The 20,254-nt window shown below is 35.7% G+C and overlaps 2 protein-coding genes across 3 annotated transcripts in view; both read left to right on the forward strand.

Annotated features, from left to right (window-relative positions):
* Positions 1–20,254, forward strand: part of Acsl3 (acyl-CoA synthetase long chain family member 3) — a 68,571-nt gene that overhangs the window by 31,134 nt on the left and 17,183 nt on the right. For both annotated transcript variants that reach the window (XM_026390420.2, XM_026390421.2), the window contains 5 exons: positions 9,464–9,881; positions 15,930–16,107; positions 17,110–17,219; positions 18,039–18,177; positions 19,634–19,784. In XM_026390420.2, coding sequence (XP_026246205.1) covers positions 9,504–9,881; positions 15,930–16,107; positions 17,110–17,219; positions 18,039–18,177; positions 19,634–19,784 — 956 coding nt within the window. In that variant the 5' untranslated portion in view covers positions 9,464–9,503. The remainder of the gene's footprint in view (positions 1–9,463; positions 9,882–15,929; positions 16,108–17,109; positions 17,220–18,038; positions 18,178–19,633; positions 19,785–20,254) is intronic.
* Hormad1 (HORMA domain containing 1) lies at positions 3,486–4,673 on the forward strand. The gene has a single exon (XM_077799557.1). It carries the CDS (start codon positions 3,486–3,488, stop codon positions 4,671–4,673), a length of 1,188 nt encoding a protein of 395 aa, XP_077655683.1.

Here is a 20,254-nt window from a genome sequence, read left to right on the forward strand (position 1 = left end):
GCCTGTGTTTCTTGATTGGCAAATTTGTTTTGTATCAAGTAAAACTATCTTTGCTTCTATTTTAGCCTTGTTTATCAGTTCTTAGCTTATACATCCTTAAAGGTAAAAGGATATAGAGATATCTCTTGTCAGAACATTTCAGACACCAAATGTATGGATTTTCTACATCAAACACTTCTCCAGTTCTCTGGATACCAATGGGGTACATTTTACTTTAGTTCTGACAACTACCCAGAGTTAGCACATGTTTCATAGGTTAAGGACTCATTCTGACAAGATTGTCCTTGTCCTTCAGACACTAATTACAAGTAGTGGGTCCCCAGGTCACCCACACTGCTGTCTGATGTGGCTACAAAAATTGGGAGCTAGCCTTCTTGTCAAGTTTGATAATTTGCTGTAATATACTCAAGGAAACACTTTATTTCCAATTGCCAGTTTATTATAAAGAATATAATAAAGGATACAGATGAAGCCACATGACGAAGTACATAGGTTGAAGTCTAGAAGGGTCTCTGGAGTGCAGGGCTTTAGTTCATGTGGAACTGCGGTGTGCCACTCTATAGCACATTGTTTAGGATTTTTACAGATTCTGTTACATAATTGATGAAATCATTGGACATTGGTATTAGCTCAATCTCCAGCCCGTCATTATTCCCTATAGGTAAGAGATAGGGTTGAAAGCTCCAGTTCTAGTCATGTAGCTACTAGCAGCTAGCCCCTTGGTGGTAACTAGCCCCCATCCTCCAACAGTCACTTCATTAATAAAATTTGAGGTAAAGTGCATGTTATGGAATAATAAAAGACCCTTATCCCTCCCTTATCACTCAGAAACTCCAAGGATTTTAGGACTTCTGTGCCAGGAACCAGGAATAAAGATCAAATATGCACTATATCATTCTTTCATAATAACACAATCTTGTATCCCTACAATCTTGCTGAATCCTATATTTGAATTGCTTTTTAGTGGATTTCTTATGATTTTATGAATAGTTTTTAAGTTAAATCATGATATTTTAAGTTCAGAATGCAAACTTGCAAAGTTAAATTTCAGAAACAGAAAGATAAACAAGATTGATAAGTCCTTAGCTAAACTAACCAAAAGAAAAAGAAGACCCAAATTAATGAAATTAGAAATGAAAGAGGAGGGCCTGGGGTTATGACTCAGTGGTGGAGTGCTAGCCTTGAATGTGCAAGGCCCTGAGTTTGATCCTCAGTACCACATATAAATTAAAAAAATAAATTTATGTGTCCAACTACAACTACAAAATAAATATTAAAAAAAAATGAAAGAGGAAAAATCACCACAGACATCAGAGAAGTCCAGAGGATGATTAGGGACTATTTTGGAAACCTACACTCCACTAGAAGAATTGGATACATTTCTAGACACATGACTTGCCACTGTTGAATCAAGAGGACAGAGAAAGCCTAAACAGCCCAATGACTTGCAGTGAGGTAGAAACAGTAATAAAAGCCTTCCAACAAAGAAAAGTCCAGGACCAATGAATTCTCAGGCGAATTCTACCAGACATTTAAAGAAGAACTAATGCCAGTGCTCTTCAAATAATTCCATTAAATAAAAAGGGATAGGACTCTTCCAGATTCATTTTATGAGGCCAGTATCACCCTAATACCCAATCCAGATAAGGATACATCAAGGAAAGAAAACTAAAGACCAGTATGCCTAATGAAAAATCTTTAATAAATAAAAATCCTTAATAAAATACTAGCAAATTATATTCAATAACATACTAAGAAGATTGTACATCATAACCAAGTAGGTTTTATTTCAGGGTTGCATTGATGGCTTAATATATGCAAGTCAATAAATGTAATTCACCACATAAATAGAATCATGGACAAAAACACTTAGTCATCTCAGTAACCTTTGACAAAATTCAGCACCCATTCATGAAAATGCACTGAAGAAATTAGGCATCAAAGGAACTTAACATCATAAAGGCTGTATACAACAAAGTCAGGTCATAGTGAATGGGGGAAAATGGAAAGCATTTGCTTTAAAATCTGGAACAAGAAAAGGATGTCCACTCTCACCACTCTTATTCAATATAGTACTAGAAATTCTAGCCGGAGTAATTAGGCAAAAGAAGGAAATTAAAGGGATAAATAGAAAAGGAAGAATTTAAATTATCGTGTTTGAGATGATATGGTTCTATATTTAGAAGGTAAAAAAAAAGTTCTACTAGGAGATTGCTATAGCTAACAAATTAAGCAAAGTAGCTTAATATACATACAAACCTACAAAAATCAATAGTTTTTGTATATACCAACAATCTGCTGAGAAAGAAATCAGAAAAATAATCCCACTCACAATAACCTCAAAAAATTCAAACAAACAGAAATCAAGCAAACCTGGAAATAAATCTGACCAAGGAGGTGAAAGACCTTTATGATGAAAACCAAAATGCTGAAGAAAAAAATTGAAGATATAATAAGATAGAAAGACCTCCCATGTTGTAGGTGGGAAGAATTAATATAATTAAAGTGACCATATTACAAAAGCAATATACCGATTCAGTGCAGTCCTCATCACAATGCCAATGACATTCTTCACAGAACTGGAAAAAACAGTCCTAAATTAATTTGGAAGAATAAAAGACCCTGAATAGCCAAAGCGGTTCTAAGCCCAAAAAGCAATGCTCAAAGTATCATAATACCTGACTTCAAATTATATACTATGGAGCTATAGTAACATAAAATAGACACATAGACCGAGCTACACAACAGAAGACAGAGAAAAACCCACACATGTGTAGTCATCTGATCCTTGATAGAGGTGCCTAAAACATACATTGGAGAAAAAACAACCTTTTAAATAAATGACATTGGGAAAACATGTACAGTGATGAGACTAGATCCTTATCTCTTACCTTGCTCAAAAATCAACTAAAAAAATGGATCAAAAATCTAGGAATTAAAGAGAAACTATGCAATTCCTAAAGAAAATATAGGGTTAGCACTCCCAATATATAGGCACAGGCAACATCTAAAGCTCAGGAAATAATACCCAGAATTAATAAGTAGGATGATATCAAATTGAAAAGCTTCTACACAACAAAGGAAACAGCTAAGAATGGGAGAAAATATTTGTCAGCTACTCTTCTGACAGGATTGATATCTAGGGCATATAAAGAACTCAAAAAACAAAACAAAATCCCAAAACAAACAACCTAAGTAATAAATGGGCAAATGAACTAAACTGATTTGTGTTTCTTTCTCAAAGAAGAAATACAAGTGATCAACAAACATAGGCAAAAAGTTCAACATCTTTAACCATTAGGGAACTTCAAATCAAAATTACACTGAGATTTCATCTTATTCCAGTTAGAATGGCAGCCATTAAGAATATAAAAAATAGACCGTTGAAGGAGAGCGCATGCGCGTGTGTCAGAGCGCGTGCCGGGCAGTGAGGTTCTGGTCGCCCCTCAGACGTTACGGTTGAATTTAAAGTATTTTGTCAGAAGATGGCCACTGCACAATTGCAGAGGACTTCCATGTGTGCATTGGTATTTCCCAGTAAGATATCAACTGAGCAGCAGTCTTTGGTATTAGTGAAGAGACTGTTAGCAGTTTCAGTATCCTGCATCACGTATTTGAGAGGAATATTTCCAGAGTGTGCTTATGGAACAAGATATCTAGATGATCTTTGTGTCAAAATTCTGAGAGAAGATAAAAATTGTCCAGGATCAACACAGTTAGTGAAGTGGATGCTAGGATGCTATGATGCTTTACAGAAAAAATATCTAAGGATGGTGGTTCTAGCTGTATACACCAATCCAGAAGACCCTCAGACAATTTCAGAATGTTACCAGTTTAAGTTCAAGTACACAAAAAATGGACCAATCATGGACTTTATAAGTAAAAATCAAAGCAATGAATCTAGCATGTCATCCGCTGATACCAAGAAAGCAAGTATTCTCCTCATTCGCAAGATTTATATTCTAATGCAAAATCTGGGACCTTTACCTAATGATGTTTGTTTGACCATGAAACTTTTTTACTACGATGAAGTTACACCCCCAGACTACCAGCCTCCTGGTTTTAAGGATGGTGATTGTGAAGGAGTAATATTTGAAGGGGAGCCTATGTACTTAAATGTGGGAGAAGTCCCAACACCTTTTCACACCTTCAAAGTAAAAGTGACCACTGAGAAAGAACGAATGGAAAATATTGATTCAGCTATACTATCACCAAAACAATTGAAAACACCACTTCAAAAAATCCTAATGGACAAAGATGATTTAGAAGATGACCAAGAACATTATATAAGTGATGATTTTGACTTTGAAACTAAAATGGAAGAGCAGAAAAAAAACTCTGGAGTTTCTGAAGTTGGAGAACCAAATTTAGTTTGTGAGGAAGATGAAATTATGAGGTGTAAAGAAAGTCCAGATCTTTCAATTTCTCATTCTCAGGTTGAGCAGTTAGTTAGTAAAACATCTGAACTTGATGTGTCTGAAAGCAAAACAAGAAGTGGAAAAGTCTTTCAGAATAAAATGGCAAATGGAAATCCACCAGTAAAATCTTCTAAAGAAAATCGGAAGAGAAATCAACCTGAATCTGGGAAAACAGTTCTCCATCACTTTGATTCTTCTAGTCAAGAGTCAGTACCAAAAAGGAGGAAATTTAGTGAACCAAAGGAACATATGTAAAAATTACTTTTTCTACTACATATTTGCAAAGTTCTTCTCAACATTTAAATTAAAAAACACTATATTAGTATTTTAAGGTGTATTTTTCCTACCTCTGAACATTTATATGTAGTTTTAAGAAGTTCATTCACTAAAATGAAGTTTCTAGCTAACTATTGTATTGTTGTCTTTAATCTTAGTAAACCTGAGATAAATTCACAAAAGTACAAATACCATAATTATTCTGTTTATTATCAACATGATATTGATCTACCTTCCATTTTAGTGAACAAAAATATATATTAACTGTTAAGCCCTCTAAAGCCATTTGTGAAGCAAATAATGTTTATTTTCATATTAAAATTTTATAGGGATTCACTTTTTAGCTATGTTAAAACTACCATTTAACTGGATGTTTGTCATTGTGTTGTTATTTAAACAATGTTTTTCAATACTTTGAAATAGTGTATTAACATGGTAATATATAATGTACAATTAAAAATTTGGTACTTTACCTATTTTTTTTTTTACATTTTTTTACTATAGGACAAAAAAGATGACTGGTTTTTAAAGACTGATATTTTTACCAGCATAAATAAAATGTTGTGCAGTAAAAAAAAAAGAATATAAAAAATATAAATGTTGGAAATGATGTGGAGAAAAAGGAACATTTGTTGGTAGGATAAAATTAGTACATCTACTAAGGAAATGAGTATGTAGGTTCCTCAAAAGACTAGGAATGGAACTACACATGATCCAGCTGTACCAGTCCTCAGTTTTTACCTGAAGAATTAAAGTCATCATACTACAGTGATACATATGTTCCCGTGTTTATAGTAGCACAATTCACAACAGCCAAACTATGTAACCAGACTAGGTGCTCATCAATGGATGAATGGATAAAGAAAATGTGGTGTGTAATATAAAATGGAATTTTATTCAGCCACAAAGAAGAATGAAATTAGGTCATTTGCAGGAAAATGGATGGAGCTTGAGAATGTTAATTTTAAGTGCAGTAAGTCAGAACGTCAAAGGTCATATGTTTTATTCTCATGTGGAAGCTAGAGAGGATAGAGGACAAGAAAGGTGGTGGTGGTGGAATCTCATGAAAGTCAAAGGGAGATCAGTAGAGTAGAAGAAAGGGACTAGGGGAATGGTGGAGGGGAAGGAACAGGGAAATACTGGGGAATAATATTGGCCTAATTTTTGTGTATGTATGAATATGTAACAACAAATCCCCCCATTAGGTATAATTATGATGCACCAATAAAAATACAGAAAATAAATTTCAGAGTACTTAAATAATGTCATTCTCCTGGTTATTAATGTACATTTTTTTTTTTTTTGTTACTCTGATGTCCTCAAAATAGCAAGACCATTTGTTTTATGTGCCATTTTCCTGAATGGAGACCTTCATTGTCTCTCCATGACCTTTATGGCAATGATCCATATTCTTTGGACTGGTCTTCAAAATATTATAGAGTATGTTGTCTAAGAAAACAGCCTGGGAGGGTGAATAGAACCTGGGCCCCATTTGGAGTCCTAGCTTCTCCCCAGTTGTGCATGAGCAAATTTGGAGGTGTTTCTTATCTTATAAGAGAATTGGATTTTTAATTTTTAAAGCACAGTTTTCTTTATTTCCTTGAACGTATTCATGCTTTGATCTCTTTTAAATTAAGTCTGACATCTGGGTCTTCTCAGGGACAACTTCTGCCTGCTTGCTTGCATTTTATATGTGTCATATTTGCTATTTGTTTGCATGCCTCATAATTTTGTGTTGTAAACTGGACATTTTAGATGGTATTGTATAACAACTCTGATTAGTGATCTCCCTTTTTTTCCAGGACTTCTTGCTATTGTGGTGTTTGTTTGCTTAGTGACTTGGTTAAACTAGTTCACTGAGCTTTTTCTTTCTTGCATAGTATACTGATACTGATCCTCTGAGGGCACATTCTTGGGCCCTCACACAGTCTTCCCTTCTCAAGTGCTGACAGCAGTTTTAGCAGAGTTCACTTTAACTGTCTCTTTCTATGCTTTCCTTGTTAAGTTTGTAAGTATTCTGTCTCTGTTGGTATCACAACCAGCAGTTATTCTTTACTAATTAATTGTTGGGTGATTTTTTTTTAAATCATTTGGACAGAGCTCTGGGCCATAAATAGCTCCTTAAAATACATGCCTTTTCATAGGGGTTGTACCAGATGCTGGTCTTTTGTTTTTTTCAGGAATCTTAGAGGGTTCTTCCTGGTTTTCTGTTAAAAATTTGATTGGCTTATTCTTTTACTTACATGCTTTCTTGTTGCCATCAACCTCGTGTTAATTGCTCACCACCAAAGTCTTTGTAATTTTTGATAGTGCCATCAGACATGAACTACTCCATTTTCTGTTCCACATAATGTCAATCTTAGAAATTACTAAGGAGTTTTCTGTTCTTACTGCCTGTGTCTCTGGCCTGTGCAGAACCTCTATGCCATTGATATGGAGGCTGGGGCAGTGGCTTGGTTTTTTTTCTCTGCTTATGAGTGGTATGCTAGGCCATGGATTTAGGTACTGATGTTAGTTTGGAGTTTCTCTACCTGCCTGGACCCTCTGCCTTAAAAGCAAACTAAAATCATTTCGGAAAGCAGTATAGGGATCCTTCAAAAGATTAGGAACAGAACCACCATATTACCCAGCTATTCCACTCCGTGGTATTTATCCTAAAGAACTAAAATCAGCATACTGTTGTAATACATGCATGCCATTGTTTGTAGCAACACAGTCAACGATAGCCAAATTATGGAACCAGCCTAGGTATGCATCAGTAGATGAATGGATAAAGAAAATATGGTATATATACACAATGGAGTTTGCTCATCCATAAAGAACAATGAAATTGTTATTTACTGTTAAATTACTGTTAGAATTGGAGTGCTTCATGCTAAGTGAAATAAGCCAGACTCAGAGAGTCAAATATAATTTCTTCATGTGTGGAAGTTAGAAAGTAAGGAACAAAATGGATCTTGTGAAAATAGAAGGGAGATGAGTAGAGTAGAAGGAGGGAACCAAAAAGGAGGGAGGGGGAAGAGGGAGGGGAAGAACTGGGGAATGAAGTTGATCAAACTAAGCTAGGTGCATGTATGAATATACCACAATGCATTTCAATTTTATATATAACTGCATCCATTAAAAATAAATAGAATAGAGGAAGGGGATCAGGGGAGGGAAGATGGGAGGAAATGGGGTAGTACTAAGGACTGAAATGGACAGAACTATGTTATGTGTATTGATTAATATGTTAAAGTGAACCCTACTGAGATATATACACACACACACACACACACACACACACACACATATATGTATATATACGTATACACACACACACACACACACACATATATATATATCCATGATGCACTTAAAAAATAATAATCTGTACTCATCGTTCTTGTCCTGCTGCACCTGGGATAGAACTCTTGTCTTATAAGTGGAGATTGGGTTAAAGAAGGGATTCCTCAGATCTCTTAACTACACTTTGCTGGAATAGAATTTTTGTAACATGGAGCTGAGGTGAACTCATAGTCCAGGATTTGAATCAGGGCAGACAACGAGTTAGTTGTTTGCTTCAGTTTTTTTCAAGAATGACATTATTCCCCATGTACCACACAGTGGTATTTCCTCTGCCTAGGGCACTCTTCATCTCCACATAGGCACATGGAACACTCTTTTCCTTCTGAGTCTCTGTTTAGAGCCAGGGAAGCTTTCCCTAAGTTTCCATACAAATTACCTTTCCAACATTGTCGCCATCATTTTATCTTTCACTTACTTGGGTTTATTTTTTTTTTCCTAATAGCATTTAATACCATTGGGCATGTGAACATACACATGTATGCATTTGCTTGTCTACCTCTCCCAGTAAAAGTGTGGGTCTCTTAAGAGCAGGGACTTTATCTGTTTTGTTCACCATTGTATTACCCATATTTAGAATAGTGTCTTGAGAGCCTGTTTGGAGGTTCTATCAGGGAAGCACAGCTCCTCCTGTACCCTCGATTGAAGAACAGCCCTCCTTGATTGGGGAAGTTTGTCTTCTTCATCCTCTTTGAGCGTGCAGCTTCAGGAGGGACACAGGTGGAGCAGTGAGGAGGGAGGGGATACCCACCTAACCAGCCAGGTGAGCTGAATCAACCTGGTGATCAGTGGGGTGACAGATGTTGCAGCTAGAGCAGCTCACATCCTAGAAAAATATCTAACACAGTAAAGTTTCAATAAATTTGATGAATGAAGAGTATAAAATGACTGCAGTTTATCGCCTTGTTGCTTCGTTTTACTGCCTAAGTTGGCAGATATTTAGAAGTACTGTGAAAAATGAATTTTACATGTTTGCCAACTCCAGTACTTGCTAGAGTGAGAATGGTGTTCACAGGGTAAGAGTGCAGGGATTATTTAGTAATGGCTTCTGCTTGAGTCATGAAAGAGAAGAATGTGGCATTTATGCACAATATTTGCCATCTTTAATGTAGTGGGATGCTAAAGGACAGGAAATAAGTAAATTTTTGGTCCCCCATCCCTTTCTGGCTTGCTCCCTACTTAACTGTTGGGAAGGGTTAGGTTGGAAAGCCCACCAGTTTACAGTGTGATGTGGAAACTTCTCTAATTTCATTGTTACTGAATTTGGTACAAATAAGACTATTAGAAGCTTCAGGATATTGGTAGGGGACAGAATATTAATTCCTGTCTGATTAGGAAAGTTTGTTTGCTTGACTAATATGAAGAACTGTTCTTTAAAGTTATTTTAAAATAATTTCAAACTAATGTCTTTTCCTTCCTTCTAGATTCTTGTTGAAACCTGTTAATTCTACTTCTTGAACACTTATGAATAACCACGTGTCTTCAAAATCATCTACCATGAAGCTAAAACAGACTATCAATCCCATTCTTTTGTATTTCATACATTTTATAATATTACTTTATACTATTATAACATATATTCCATTTTATTTTTTATCTGAGTCAAGACAAGAGAAATCAAACCAAATTAAAGCAAAGCCTGTAAATTCAAACCCTGAGTCTGCATACAGAGCTATTAATAGTTTAGGTGGTTTGGTTTCAGTATTGTACCCTGGATGTGATACACTAGATAAAATTTTTATGTATGCAAAAAACAAATTTAAGGACAAAAAACTCTTGGGAACACGTGAAATATTAAACGAGGAAGATGAAATACAACCAAATGGAAAACTTTTTAAAAAGGTAAGGTAATATTTCATTGCTTTTGACTTCCCTCTGAATACAGTGTACTTTAGAAGTGGTGGCAAGGGACAAGTGACAAGCACAGCCTTCTCCTGCTGGAATTTGCTGATGTTGGAGGAGAAAGGGGACTAGACTATGTTTTCATCTCTCTGAACCTCACAAGCCTAATTTATTCTGCAATTTTCAGAAAGATATTTAGAATGCCCCCTGCTCTGGGGCTTTTTTGAATCTGATTATCTCATAGGGCTTAGAATAGAATGTCATGTAGTTTTGGCTATGAAACCGTATTCCCTGGTTTCCAGAAGCACCTGGGTACTTGAGATGCCTCCATGTTTTGGGTGTGGACCTTCTGTTTCTGATTTTCATGTGGGTTTCTGTGGGTGCATAATGTCTTAATACTTTGATTATGGCAATTGATGGTTTAAAAAATATCTTTTTATAACTATAGAGGAACCTGCCATTATTGATTTGAAACAGAACAAGCTGTCCCCAGAGTTAGAGAAACATAGTTATTAAGAGCCTGGAATCCTGCCTGTAATCCCAGTGACCAGGAAGCCAAAGCAGGAGGATTGCAAGTTTCAAGCTGGCCTTGGAAACTCAAGACCCTCTCACAAAATTAAAAACAAAAACAAAACCCCCAAAACGGGCTGGGGATGTAGCACAGTGGTGCCCCTGGGTTCAATTCCCAGTGGTGTTTGAAGGGGGTGGGGGGAAGCCTGGACTCCAGATGCAGACTGTAGATTTGAATTTTATCTTTGCCTCTTACTGGTCTGTGACTTTGGAAAAGTCAAATTTGCCTCAGTTCTTTTATCTTTAATATGGAGATAATGATCATCACATTTGTTGTTATTTTTTATGAGCCAAGCTGTTTTGAGATCTTTATATTCATCAACTTTCTAGAATTTAAATGACCCTAAGAATTAATATTAATGTCTCTTCAGATTATAGCATTAAGGCAGAGATGGGTTAGGTAACTTGACCCTGCTGTATGCATAGATTCCACAAAGCAGGAAGTTTTTGTATTAAAATAAAAAAGGTTAGACAGTGAGACATACTGTTTTTAATCAGCAGTCTTTTCTGTCTGTAGTACAATATTATGAGGCTCTATTCAGTATAGGAAGTTTTTAAGTTTCCGTATGTCAAGAAGATTCACCTATTGTTAGTATTTGCCTCAAACTGTTCAAAAGGTTGTATTCTTGTCTGAAATCAAGTTCATTGGGAAAGTAGAATTAATTTTTAGGTTTTGTGTGTAATAAATGAAGCAGATATTTTCTTTTGGTCTTCCCAGAGAAGAAAGTGTGCTTGGCCGCCAGTTAGCTAAGCCTTGCATTTCTCTTGGCCCTGTGTTGCCTTGTGGCACACAGGAGAGGAGGTGGGTATCTCAGCTGCATGTTAAACATTCTGGGCTTCCCCGGCCCATGGTTTCTTGTTAAACCCATTGTATTGTGGTTGTAACAGCCTTTATCATGACAGGGTATTAAGTATCCTGACTTCTGTCCTTTGTGCCTGCTACCCTGCCACCGATCAAAACAAAGATAGCTCAGCAGGAGGGTTAGAAGATATACTTTTGATGAAATATTTTCATTAAAAAGATTATCATACTTGAAGGCTTTGGGAGGCAACACTTTTAGGGCTTGTTTAAGCTGGGATGTATCTGATATGGTAAAACAAAGCTATAAATATTGTATACCATACCCTTACAAACCTTATTTCAAAATAATGATTTAATTTTTTTTTTTTTTTTGCGATGGTAGGAATCCAACCCAGTGTCTCATGCATTCGAGGCAAGCACTCTACCACTGAGCTATATTCCCATTTGTGAACTTCATAGCTTTGTTTTGCACAAACTGAGAAAGGCACAGAGCAAATTCTGCTATGATTTTGAGGCTTGGTGAGCCTTTTCATGACTATTTGCCCATTCTTCCAAGCTCTATGTTTTATAAAACTATATAGCAAGATAAACATCTTGGCAGGTGTGTGTGTGTGTGTGTGTATCACCTGATTCTCACTGTCCTAGCCGCAATAATGTTTTGTTGAAATGAAGAACTGTGAAAGATTGGATTTCAGAGCAACTTTAAAAATGCATGTGAACCTGAATAGAAAAGAGTTGCAAAAAATGAACATATCAGAAATGGAAAAGACCACACGTCTGGTTCAGATATTTTTTGAGCTAAATATCTGAAATACTTTAAACTTTTTTCTTGTGTATTTGTTACATATTAGAGGATTATATAATCATTGTGCTCACAGAAGACTTTACTGACATTCCTTATAAATTGATCCAAAAAGATAATAGAAACACTTATTTCTGTCCTTGTAAATTGACCTCACTTTCTTTTCCTCAGTGCCTTCCTTTGTGTTGCCTCTTCCTCCAGTCATTTTTTTTTACCCTTTAATGTGTATGTGTGTGATATTTACTTCCTGATTTGTAAGAACTTTAACATCATAATTCATGTAAAAAGTAATGGATCTCTTGGCCAGGATCTGTGGTTTGGTATTATATCTGTCTCTTCTTGGTTTTCCCTTTGAAACTTGTTCTTTTTCTTGCCATTTTATTTATGAAAGGCACATTGGGTACCAAGATTGCTCAAGCAAGGTCTTTTATTTAGAGTGCATAGAAGCTAGATGGACTTTCTTGATAAGTTGTAGATGGACAGAATACTGTCTCACCCATGCCAGGCAAGTGCTCTTATCACTGAGCCACAACTCTAACCCCCGGAAAAAGTACAATTTTTGAATAGTTCTTTTCCAAATAGTAAAAGGAAAAATAGTACTTAATAAAAAGGTTTGACTCAGCTGTCTGAAAGCTTGATCCTCACTAAACTGTCTCAACCTTCTGAGTCCTGAACGCATTTGTGTGCTTTTATCTTATAGTATGTTCTCTATGTTGTCACCATTGTATTTTTTAGTTTTCTTTTAAAGTAAGTGACCATGGTCAGAGCATCTAAGACTATAGGTTCCTGAACAAAACTAAATTACTGAGTTGATGTATTCCAGGAAGTTATAGTCAGAATGATAACATTGATGTTATAAATGTATGTTATACCTTTCATAAAATAGAAATATAGACAAGTGTGAGAGAGGAAAGTGATCTTTGGAGTCATCTTAATCCCCTCCCTAAGTTTTGATGACATCATTGCTCAAAGATTCCCTGATAAGTCATTCAGATAACCATGCTGTGAGGAAAGTTGACCATATTTACATCATGTATTGGGGCACAGGTAAGAATATTTAAGAAGTGACAGGCAGAGAATATATGTGATTGTTGATCATAACAGAACTATGGTAGTTAAATGTTCAGATGGGCATGGCTTTTTTTTTTTTTTTTTTTTTTTTAAATCAGTCTTAAAAAGTGAGGCAGCCAGCCAGAGGGGAGACAGATAAGACTTCCTGGGGCTCAAAATGAAGTTGTACTTAATTATACTATCCATTCCATATTTATCAAATAATTGTTGAGGGCCTTTAACAATAGTGAACAAGTTATGGTGATTACTCTTCTCTGGATCTTAACATTTGCATGGGAGGAAAAGAGACAATAAATAAGTTAACAGAAATGTGATCTTTTGTGAAAAAAATAAAGAGGATTGGTGATCAAGGAAAACCAGCCCATCTTAGTATGTTATGATTCAGCTGAGGCCTAAATAGCAAGAAAGAACCAACTTTTCAAAGATATGGGTAAAGAAAGTTCTTTGTAGTGGGATAGAGTATAGTAGTGTCTCAGAGGCACTAACTACTCAGTTGAATGAGGTCTGTCTTTGGGGTATAGAATTTAAGAAGGCATTTAGATTCTGAGTGCCCTACATACCTGTCTTGCCCTAGCCTAGCTAGTCTGAAGAATAGAGAAGACAAAGTGAATTAATAGAAAGTAGTCAGGGAAGAGGATTTGAGAGGAATACAGAGAGGCATGTCACTTCTAGATCCCCTACTGCTTGTTAGGCCAGGGTAAGTAAGGTGTTTGGTTTCTTCTCTAGTGCTGCTGGAAGGGGAAACCTGCAGAATCTTAAACAGGGGAGTGACCTCATTTAAGTGGATTGTAGGGGAATAAGAATGAGGGCAGTTTGACCAATTGGTAGGAGTTCAGGGGAAAGATGGACCAGGATGACAGGGATGGAGGTGGAAAGAAATGACTAGATTCTGAGCATGCTTTGTAGATTGAGTTGGTAGAACTTATAGGTGGATTTAGAAATGACTTGTGAAGATAAATGTCATGGAGAGTGTCTCTTAATTTTTGTGTTGAGAAGTTGAGGGGATGGTACAATACTGACAGGAATGACCAAGAGAAAAAACGGGGAGGACAATGAATGAGAATTTTTTTTTTTCTTTTTAAAACTCGCTGAGTTTTGTGGGACTGTTAGATAGCCTACTTGAATGTAAAAAAAAATGGGTATCCAAGTTAGGGGTCTGGACTGGAAATGAAAATTCTGAAGACTTTGAAGTAAGCTCTTCAGAATCTGGCTTTTGACAGGAATACTCAGCCATGTGGACTACAGAGTGTAAGTACAGATCAATGTAGGTTATTAAATTTAATCATAGGAAGCTTAGGGAATTTCTGTTTAATTGCTCAGTGAAATATGAGACGGGGTGACCAGATGGATGTATGAAAGGGAGGAAGTAAACAGAAGGTTTCAAAGATATTTCAGAGGGTGAGAAAATGAATATACTAGGGTAGAATAAATAATATGATTGTGAGTTGCAGAGATCTGTGTGCTATATTTAATAAGGTGATTTTTTTTTTTCCTGCAGCAGTATTTAACAACAAAGGCAGAATAACTTAATGAGTTTAGTCTAGGGTTGGGCTAACCATAGGGACAACAGTACAGAGTTAGGATTAGAAAATTTTCAGAGCAAGTCAGATAAAATTAAGGAGTGAATATTGTTATCTTAATGCAATCTGCAATCTTTATGAGAAATATAATTACTAGAAGACTCAGTGGTTTAAAGAATTCACTTTATATTCAAATCTGCAAAGATTTTTTTTTTTAGAGAGAGAGAATTTTTTTAATATTTTTTGTTTTTTTAGTTTTCGGCGGACACAACATCTTTGTTTGTATGTGGAACTGAGGATCCAACCCGGGCCGCACATGTGCCAGGCGAGCGCGCTATCGCTTGAGCCACATCCCCAGCCCCAAAATCTGCAAAGATTTTAATTATCATTAAATAGGACACTAGAGGGCAGCATTTGTCCTTTTTTTGTCTTCATCCCACCTTGTCTGGAAATTACTTGACTATTTTTTGCATTTTAAAAAATGAATATAGTCAGATGTTTTTGAAGGTATTTAGATGCACATTACTAAAGCTGTGTTTGGGAGCTAGCATGCTTCTGCAGAGTTGGCTTTTTTATTCAGTCTTTACTTGTGAAGGGGAATTTATGGTCTTGTCTAAAGAAAATTCCTAAAGACAAAAAATATGTTAACTAGCTTTAAAGGACACTATTTCTAACTCAAACTTCATTATTACCTGCACTCATGCTATAAACATGAATGAAAGGCTAGAATCAAGACTTTTTTATTCTGTATACAGCAATTCAAATTGAACAGCCATAAATATTTCTATTACTTTGGGGAGCAGGACCAACAGGTCATGTTGTATCATTTAGTATTGAAATAAAGATGTTCCTAAGGGAAAGAAAGTCAAATTTTGGCATTAGTTGTACTTAGTACCAGGCCGGACTAAATTAACAACTAAATCATTTAAGTAAAGCAAATCTGCAAGTGAATTATTAGTAGATGGCCAAGAAATTGACCTATAAAATTCCATGAAACTGGATATTTTTGAAAACAAAAAGTACTCCCCCATTTAAAAAAAATTCTGTCACAGTTAAAGATTTAGAATAGGATTTGAGTTGTTTTAGAAGATATCACAAAATAGCTGATTTTTTAAATAGATTTTTCACTTGAAACTCAATTTCTAGCTTTTTATTGGGCAAAATGTTTTATGCAGATGTAATATGCTACTTTGTTATTAAGATTGAAACATTCTGACTTCTGTCTGTAAATAATATTTTGGTTATATTAAAAGCTATTTGTATCTTTTTTTGATGTTTATTAGGTTATTCTGGGAAATTATAATTGGCTGACCTATGAAGATGTCTTTGTCCGAGCCTTTAATTTTGGAAATGGCTTACAGATGTTGGGTCAGAAAGCAAAGACCAATATCGCCATCTTCTGTGAGACCAGAGCTGAGTGGATGATTGCTGCACAGGCGTGTTTTATGTATAATTTTCAGCGTAAGTAAGCTTTCTTATTTTCTGAAAGAGTGAACTTTTATAATTTGGGAGAGGTGATATTTTTAAAATTAAGAGGTTAACATTCTTGTATCCAATCAGTGGAGAACTCTTTGTTAGGATTTGGATTTTTTTGTCTCTTGGAAAAGGAATCAGTTGTGGAGTAAATTGTACCTGTCAAATGTAGTAAGGGGACTGGAATCTTTGCAGGGGTGGGTAATGGTGCTGGGAATTGCATCCATGTCTTACATGTGCCAACCAAATGCTCTTACATCTGAGACACATTCCCAGCCCTACTTGGACCTATTAATAGGAGACTTTCTGGGTCTAGGGAACTACGTCTCTACCTAGGGCTTATTGCTCTGCTGCCCTCTCTCAGGAGCCCCCGTTGAAGTTACTGGCATTTCATTAATGCCACTTCGGTCAGTAGCAACAGTTGACCTCTAAAATATATCCACGCTGAAACTGGTGGACTTCAGGGTGCTTAATTGCATGATTGGTAATTTTAATGTTGTAGTTATTTGGACGGCAACTATGATCTGTGAGATGGTCCTGGAAGCTTAGTTCAGAAATCTTTCATCTTTTAGATGAAACAGCAACGAAACTTTTCACCAGATTTCTTGCTGTAAAATCTTCCAATTTTTCTTTAAATAAGCATTGTCTTTTTGTTTTCACAGGTTTGGATTTGCATTATTTATTTTAAGAAGCTTTAAAAGAATTATTTTCAAAGTCATTTTATGTCTCACGTTTTTCAGTTAGGCAGAAAGTAAAAAAAAATCCATGTTATTGTAATATCTGTGGGTGAAACAAAATAAAAATTCAAATTTCATTAATACTTCAAAATAATTTTAGGAAACATAACTCCATTCTCATGGACTTATTTATTTAATAATCTAGTGTTCAGAAAGCTCCTTTGTGACTCACATCCATTTCCAGGGATGCTGTTTGCATTTGGTAGTTCATGAGGTGTTTTGAATATCTGACTTGTGTTTCTTTTCCTTGTAGTTGTTACATTATATGCTACCCTAGGAGGTCCAGCCATTGTTCATGGATTAAATGAAACAGAGGTGACCAATATTATCACTAGTAAAGAGCTCTTACAAACAAAGTTGAAGGTGAGGACTGTAGTTAATTTACTTCAAAATTTTTACTATGATGAACCTTATTATTGACAACTTAGTTCTTTTTTGATCTTTTAACATTTTAAATATTTTTGTAAGCTTTTAAAAATATCAGATTTTATTCCTTTCCTTTGAAATAGAAGACTTAGATTTCATATATATTCAGATAGACCCGAGTTACAAATTGCTAGTAGGTCTATATCTAAATTGAAGAGGCTACAACTTTTTCTTGTATAATACTCCTATTTTCTAGTGTATTTTAAATAAATTTGTTATTTTGAAGGGCTATATTTAAAATCAGTAATTCACTGAGTTTAAATCACTGAGTAATAATGATTTCTATGACAAATTTGCCCAAAAGGGAGATTCTTAATAAAATAGGAAAAGGGTTTCTTTAGTTTCTAGACAGCTTCCTCTAAAAAGAGCAACATCTGGGATATTCTTTTTAAATAAATTTACAAGTGAAATCTCCCTCCTCCTCCTACACCCTCTCCTTACATCTCCTTCTTGCACCCTTCTCCTTTCTGGCTTTGCCCCTGGAAACTTTATCCTGAATTTACCTGCCCATTTTGTTAGGCAGTAACTTTGTTGATTAGGATTTGACCCAAGAACAGGGTACACACTGTAAATCTAGTACAATGCAGTAGTGAGTTAGACCAGTATTTATTGATCTAAAAAAAGATCTTTAGCTAGTGCACGTCTCCCTCTTGCTTTTTTTGAGGCAAGAAATTAATAAGTCACTGAATATAGTAAACTTCTTTTATTGGATCCTGAACTGTTTGAATAAGGAATGTGGTAAATGTGTTTTTCCAGGATATAGTTTCTTTGATCCCACGCCTGCGGCACATCATCACTGTTGATGGGAAGCCACCGACCTGGTCCGAGTTCCCCAAAGGTGTCATCGTGCACACCATGGCTGCAGTGCAGGCTCTTGGAGCAAAGGGCAGCATGGGTATGTCACATTTCCCTCATTCCTTATGTGCAGTCTCCAATCACCATGTTCTCTAGAATTACTCCAAAGATTTGATTCTCAGGTTAGATCAAAAATCACATTTGTCTAGGCATAGTTGGGGAAGGTGGGCTCTTCTAGAAATACTTTTCATCCTGCCTTTGAAAAGAAAAGTTTAAGGAAAGCACCAACATCAACATTAATTTATTGGTATTCTGAAAGTAGTACTTAATTGAAATGAATTTTAAAACTTTTTCCCTTACATCATTCATTTTTCTTGTTGCCTTTTTCTGATAGTTTTGGAGAGTTTAAAGTTAATTTTATAAAGTGATGCCATTGTGTTTGCCCATGTGCATCACTGTTAAGTTATTAACAGATGGCTAATCCTAGAACTCCTCCTTTTACTTCCTGCTCCAACTCTAACCTTCTAGAGGGATCAGATTTTTCCCTCCAATGATAAGCACAATTAGGAATGGTAAATCTAGAAGTTAGGACTGTCAAATAAGCATTAAAAAAATTAGAGAATTTACAATTGTTTTGAGATGTTGCAAAGTCTCCTGGGATATTTGGACTATTTCCTCTGAAGTTCAAAGACAAGGACCATCAGAGTTAGCAAATGTCATCTTAGAAAGGGAAGTGTCTTTAAATGGTGGCAGATAATTATGCTGTGAGCCGAAGGAGTGAATGGCAGATGCAGAAGTAGTGACTGGTGAGACAGGAGGTCATTCTCTTGGGAACCTGTTGAAAAGAGTTTTTTTCCTTGAAGTCTGTATGTTAGGAAGTTCTTGAGTATAACCAAGTGAATTTCACCTCTGTGAAACAGAGAACATTTTTTAGCAAATATCCAGATACCCTATTCTGTTTCTTAGTTGAATTACTGGAATAACCTTTTGTCTCCTTAATTCCTTTCTGCCTTTTCTAAAGTTAGGTAGCCACACGGCAGTATGGTTATCTTTGTCACAGTTGATGATAGCTATGTTTAAAACATGTTGATTTCTGTTTAAGAGTGAAATCCAAAGTCCTTAGCCTGGCCCTCTGAGGCATGTGGAGTCCTGGATGCTCCTTCACCTAATTTCTGCCATTCTTCCTCTTGCTCATTCCATTCCATACATATTTCTACCTGAGAGCCTTTGTACTTGCTTATTTACCTCTACTTGGATTTCTGTCTTCCCAATTCCAGGGTTTTCATGGCTCTCTTCCTCACTTTATTCAGGTATTCGCTAAAACAACTCTACAGAGAGGATTTTTCTGACCTATCCATCTAAATAGCATCTATTGTCATTTTCTCACCTTGTCTTTATTTTCTTTATGGATCTAACCTGTCTGTCCCAATAGAATTTATGTCCTCTATATGTTGGCCACTGTATGAATAATTGTGTTAACAAATAAATGATTATGAAAAAACTTGATGTGGATGAATTTCTTAAAAGTATGCATTTTTTCTTTTCCTTCATTACAGAAAACAGACCTTATTGCAAACCATTGCCCTCAGATATTGCAGTAATCATGTATACCAGTGGATCCACAGGACTTCCAAAGGGAGTCATGATTTCACACAGTAACATCATTGCTGGTATAACTGGGATGGCGAAAAGGATTCCCAAACTGGGGTATGTCATAGTGAAATAGCACTGAGTAGTTCAGTATTCGTACCTGTTGTTATAATGTTTGTGTCATTTTAGTATGTCGTTAAAGTGCTTCTTCAGTCTATTCATAGTAGGCATTTCCTTAAGTTTATTAAAACCAGTTACAAAACAGTTACTTGTATGAGGCTTGAAATGTAATTTGTAGGTTTTTTAAAGTGCATATTTTATCTGATTTTATAATTGTGAATCCCCTAGTTTAAATTATTTTAATCAGTTGGTATTGTTTCCCTACATACGTAGTCATTTTTATATCTAAATACAATTTAGGTGAACAGATAATCTAACCCGGAAATATTTATTAAGTTTCTGTATTTACAGTCTCTGATTTATGTTTTTAAGACTGACTCCAGTGGCATTCGGTAGGGTATAATGAACTGGGAAGAGACTGATGGAGGAAACTGGATGGAAGTTTGAGGGACTGTAAAGGAAACATC

The sequence above is a fragment of the Urocitellus parryii genome, chromosome 1, assembly GCF_045843805.1.
Source record: "Urocitellus parryii isolate mUroPar1 chromosome 1, mUroPar1.hap1, whole genome shotgun sequence".
NCBI lineage: Eukaryota > Metazoa > Chordata > Mammalia > Rodentia > Sciuridae > Urocitellus > Urocitellus parryii.

What these genes read in the sequence shown, in the direction of transcription:
- Hormad1 (XM_077799557.1), top strand. Translation starts at nt 3,486, where the DNA reads ATGGCCACTGCACAATTGCAGAGGACTTCCATGTGTGCATTGGTATTT.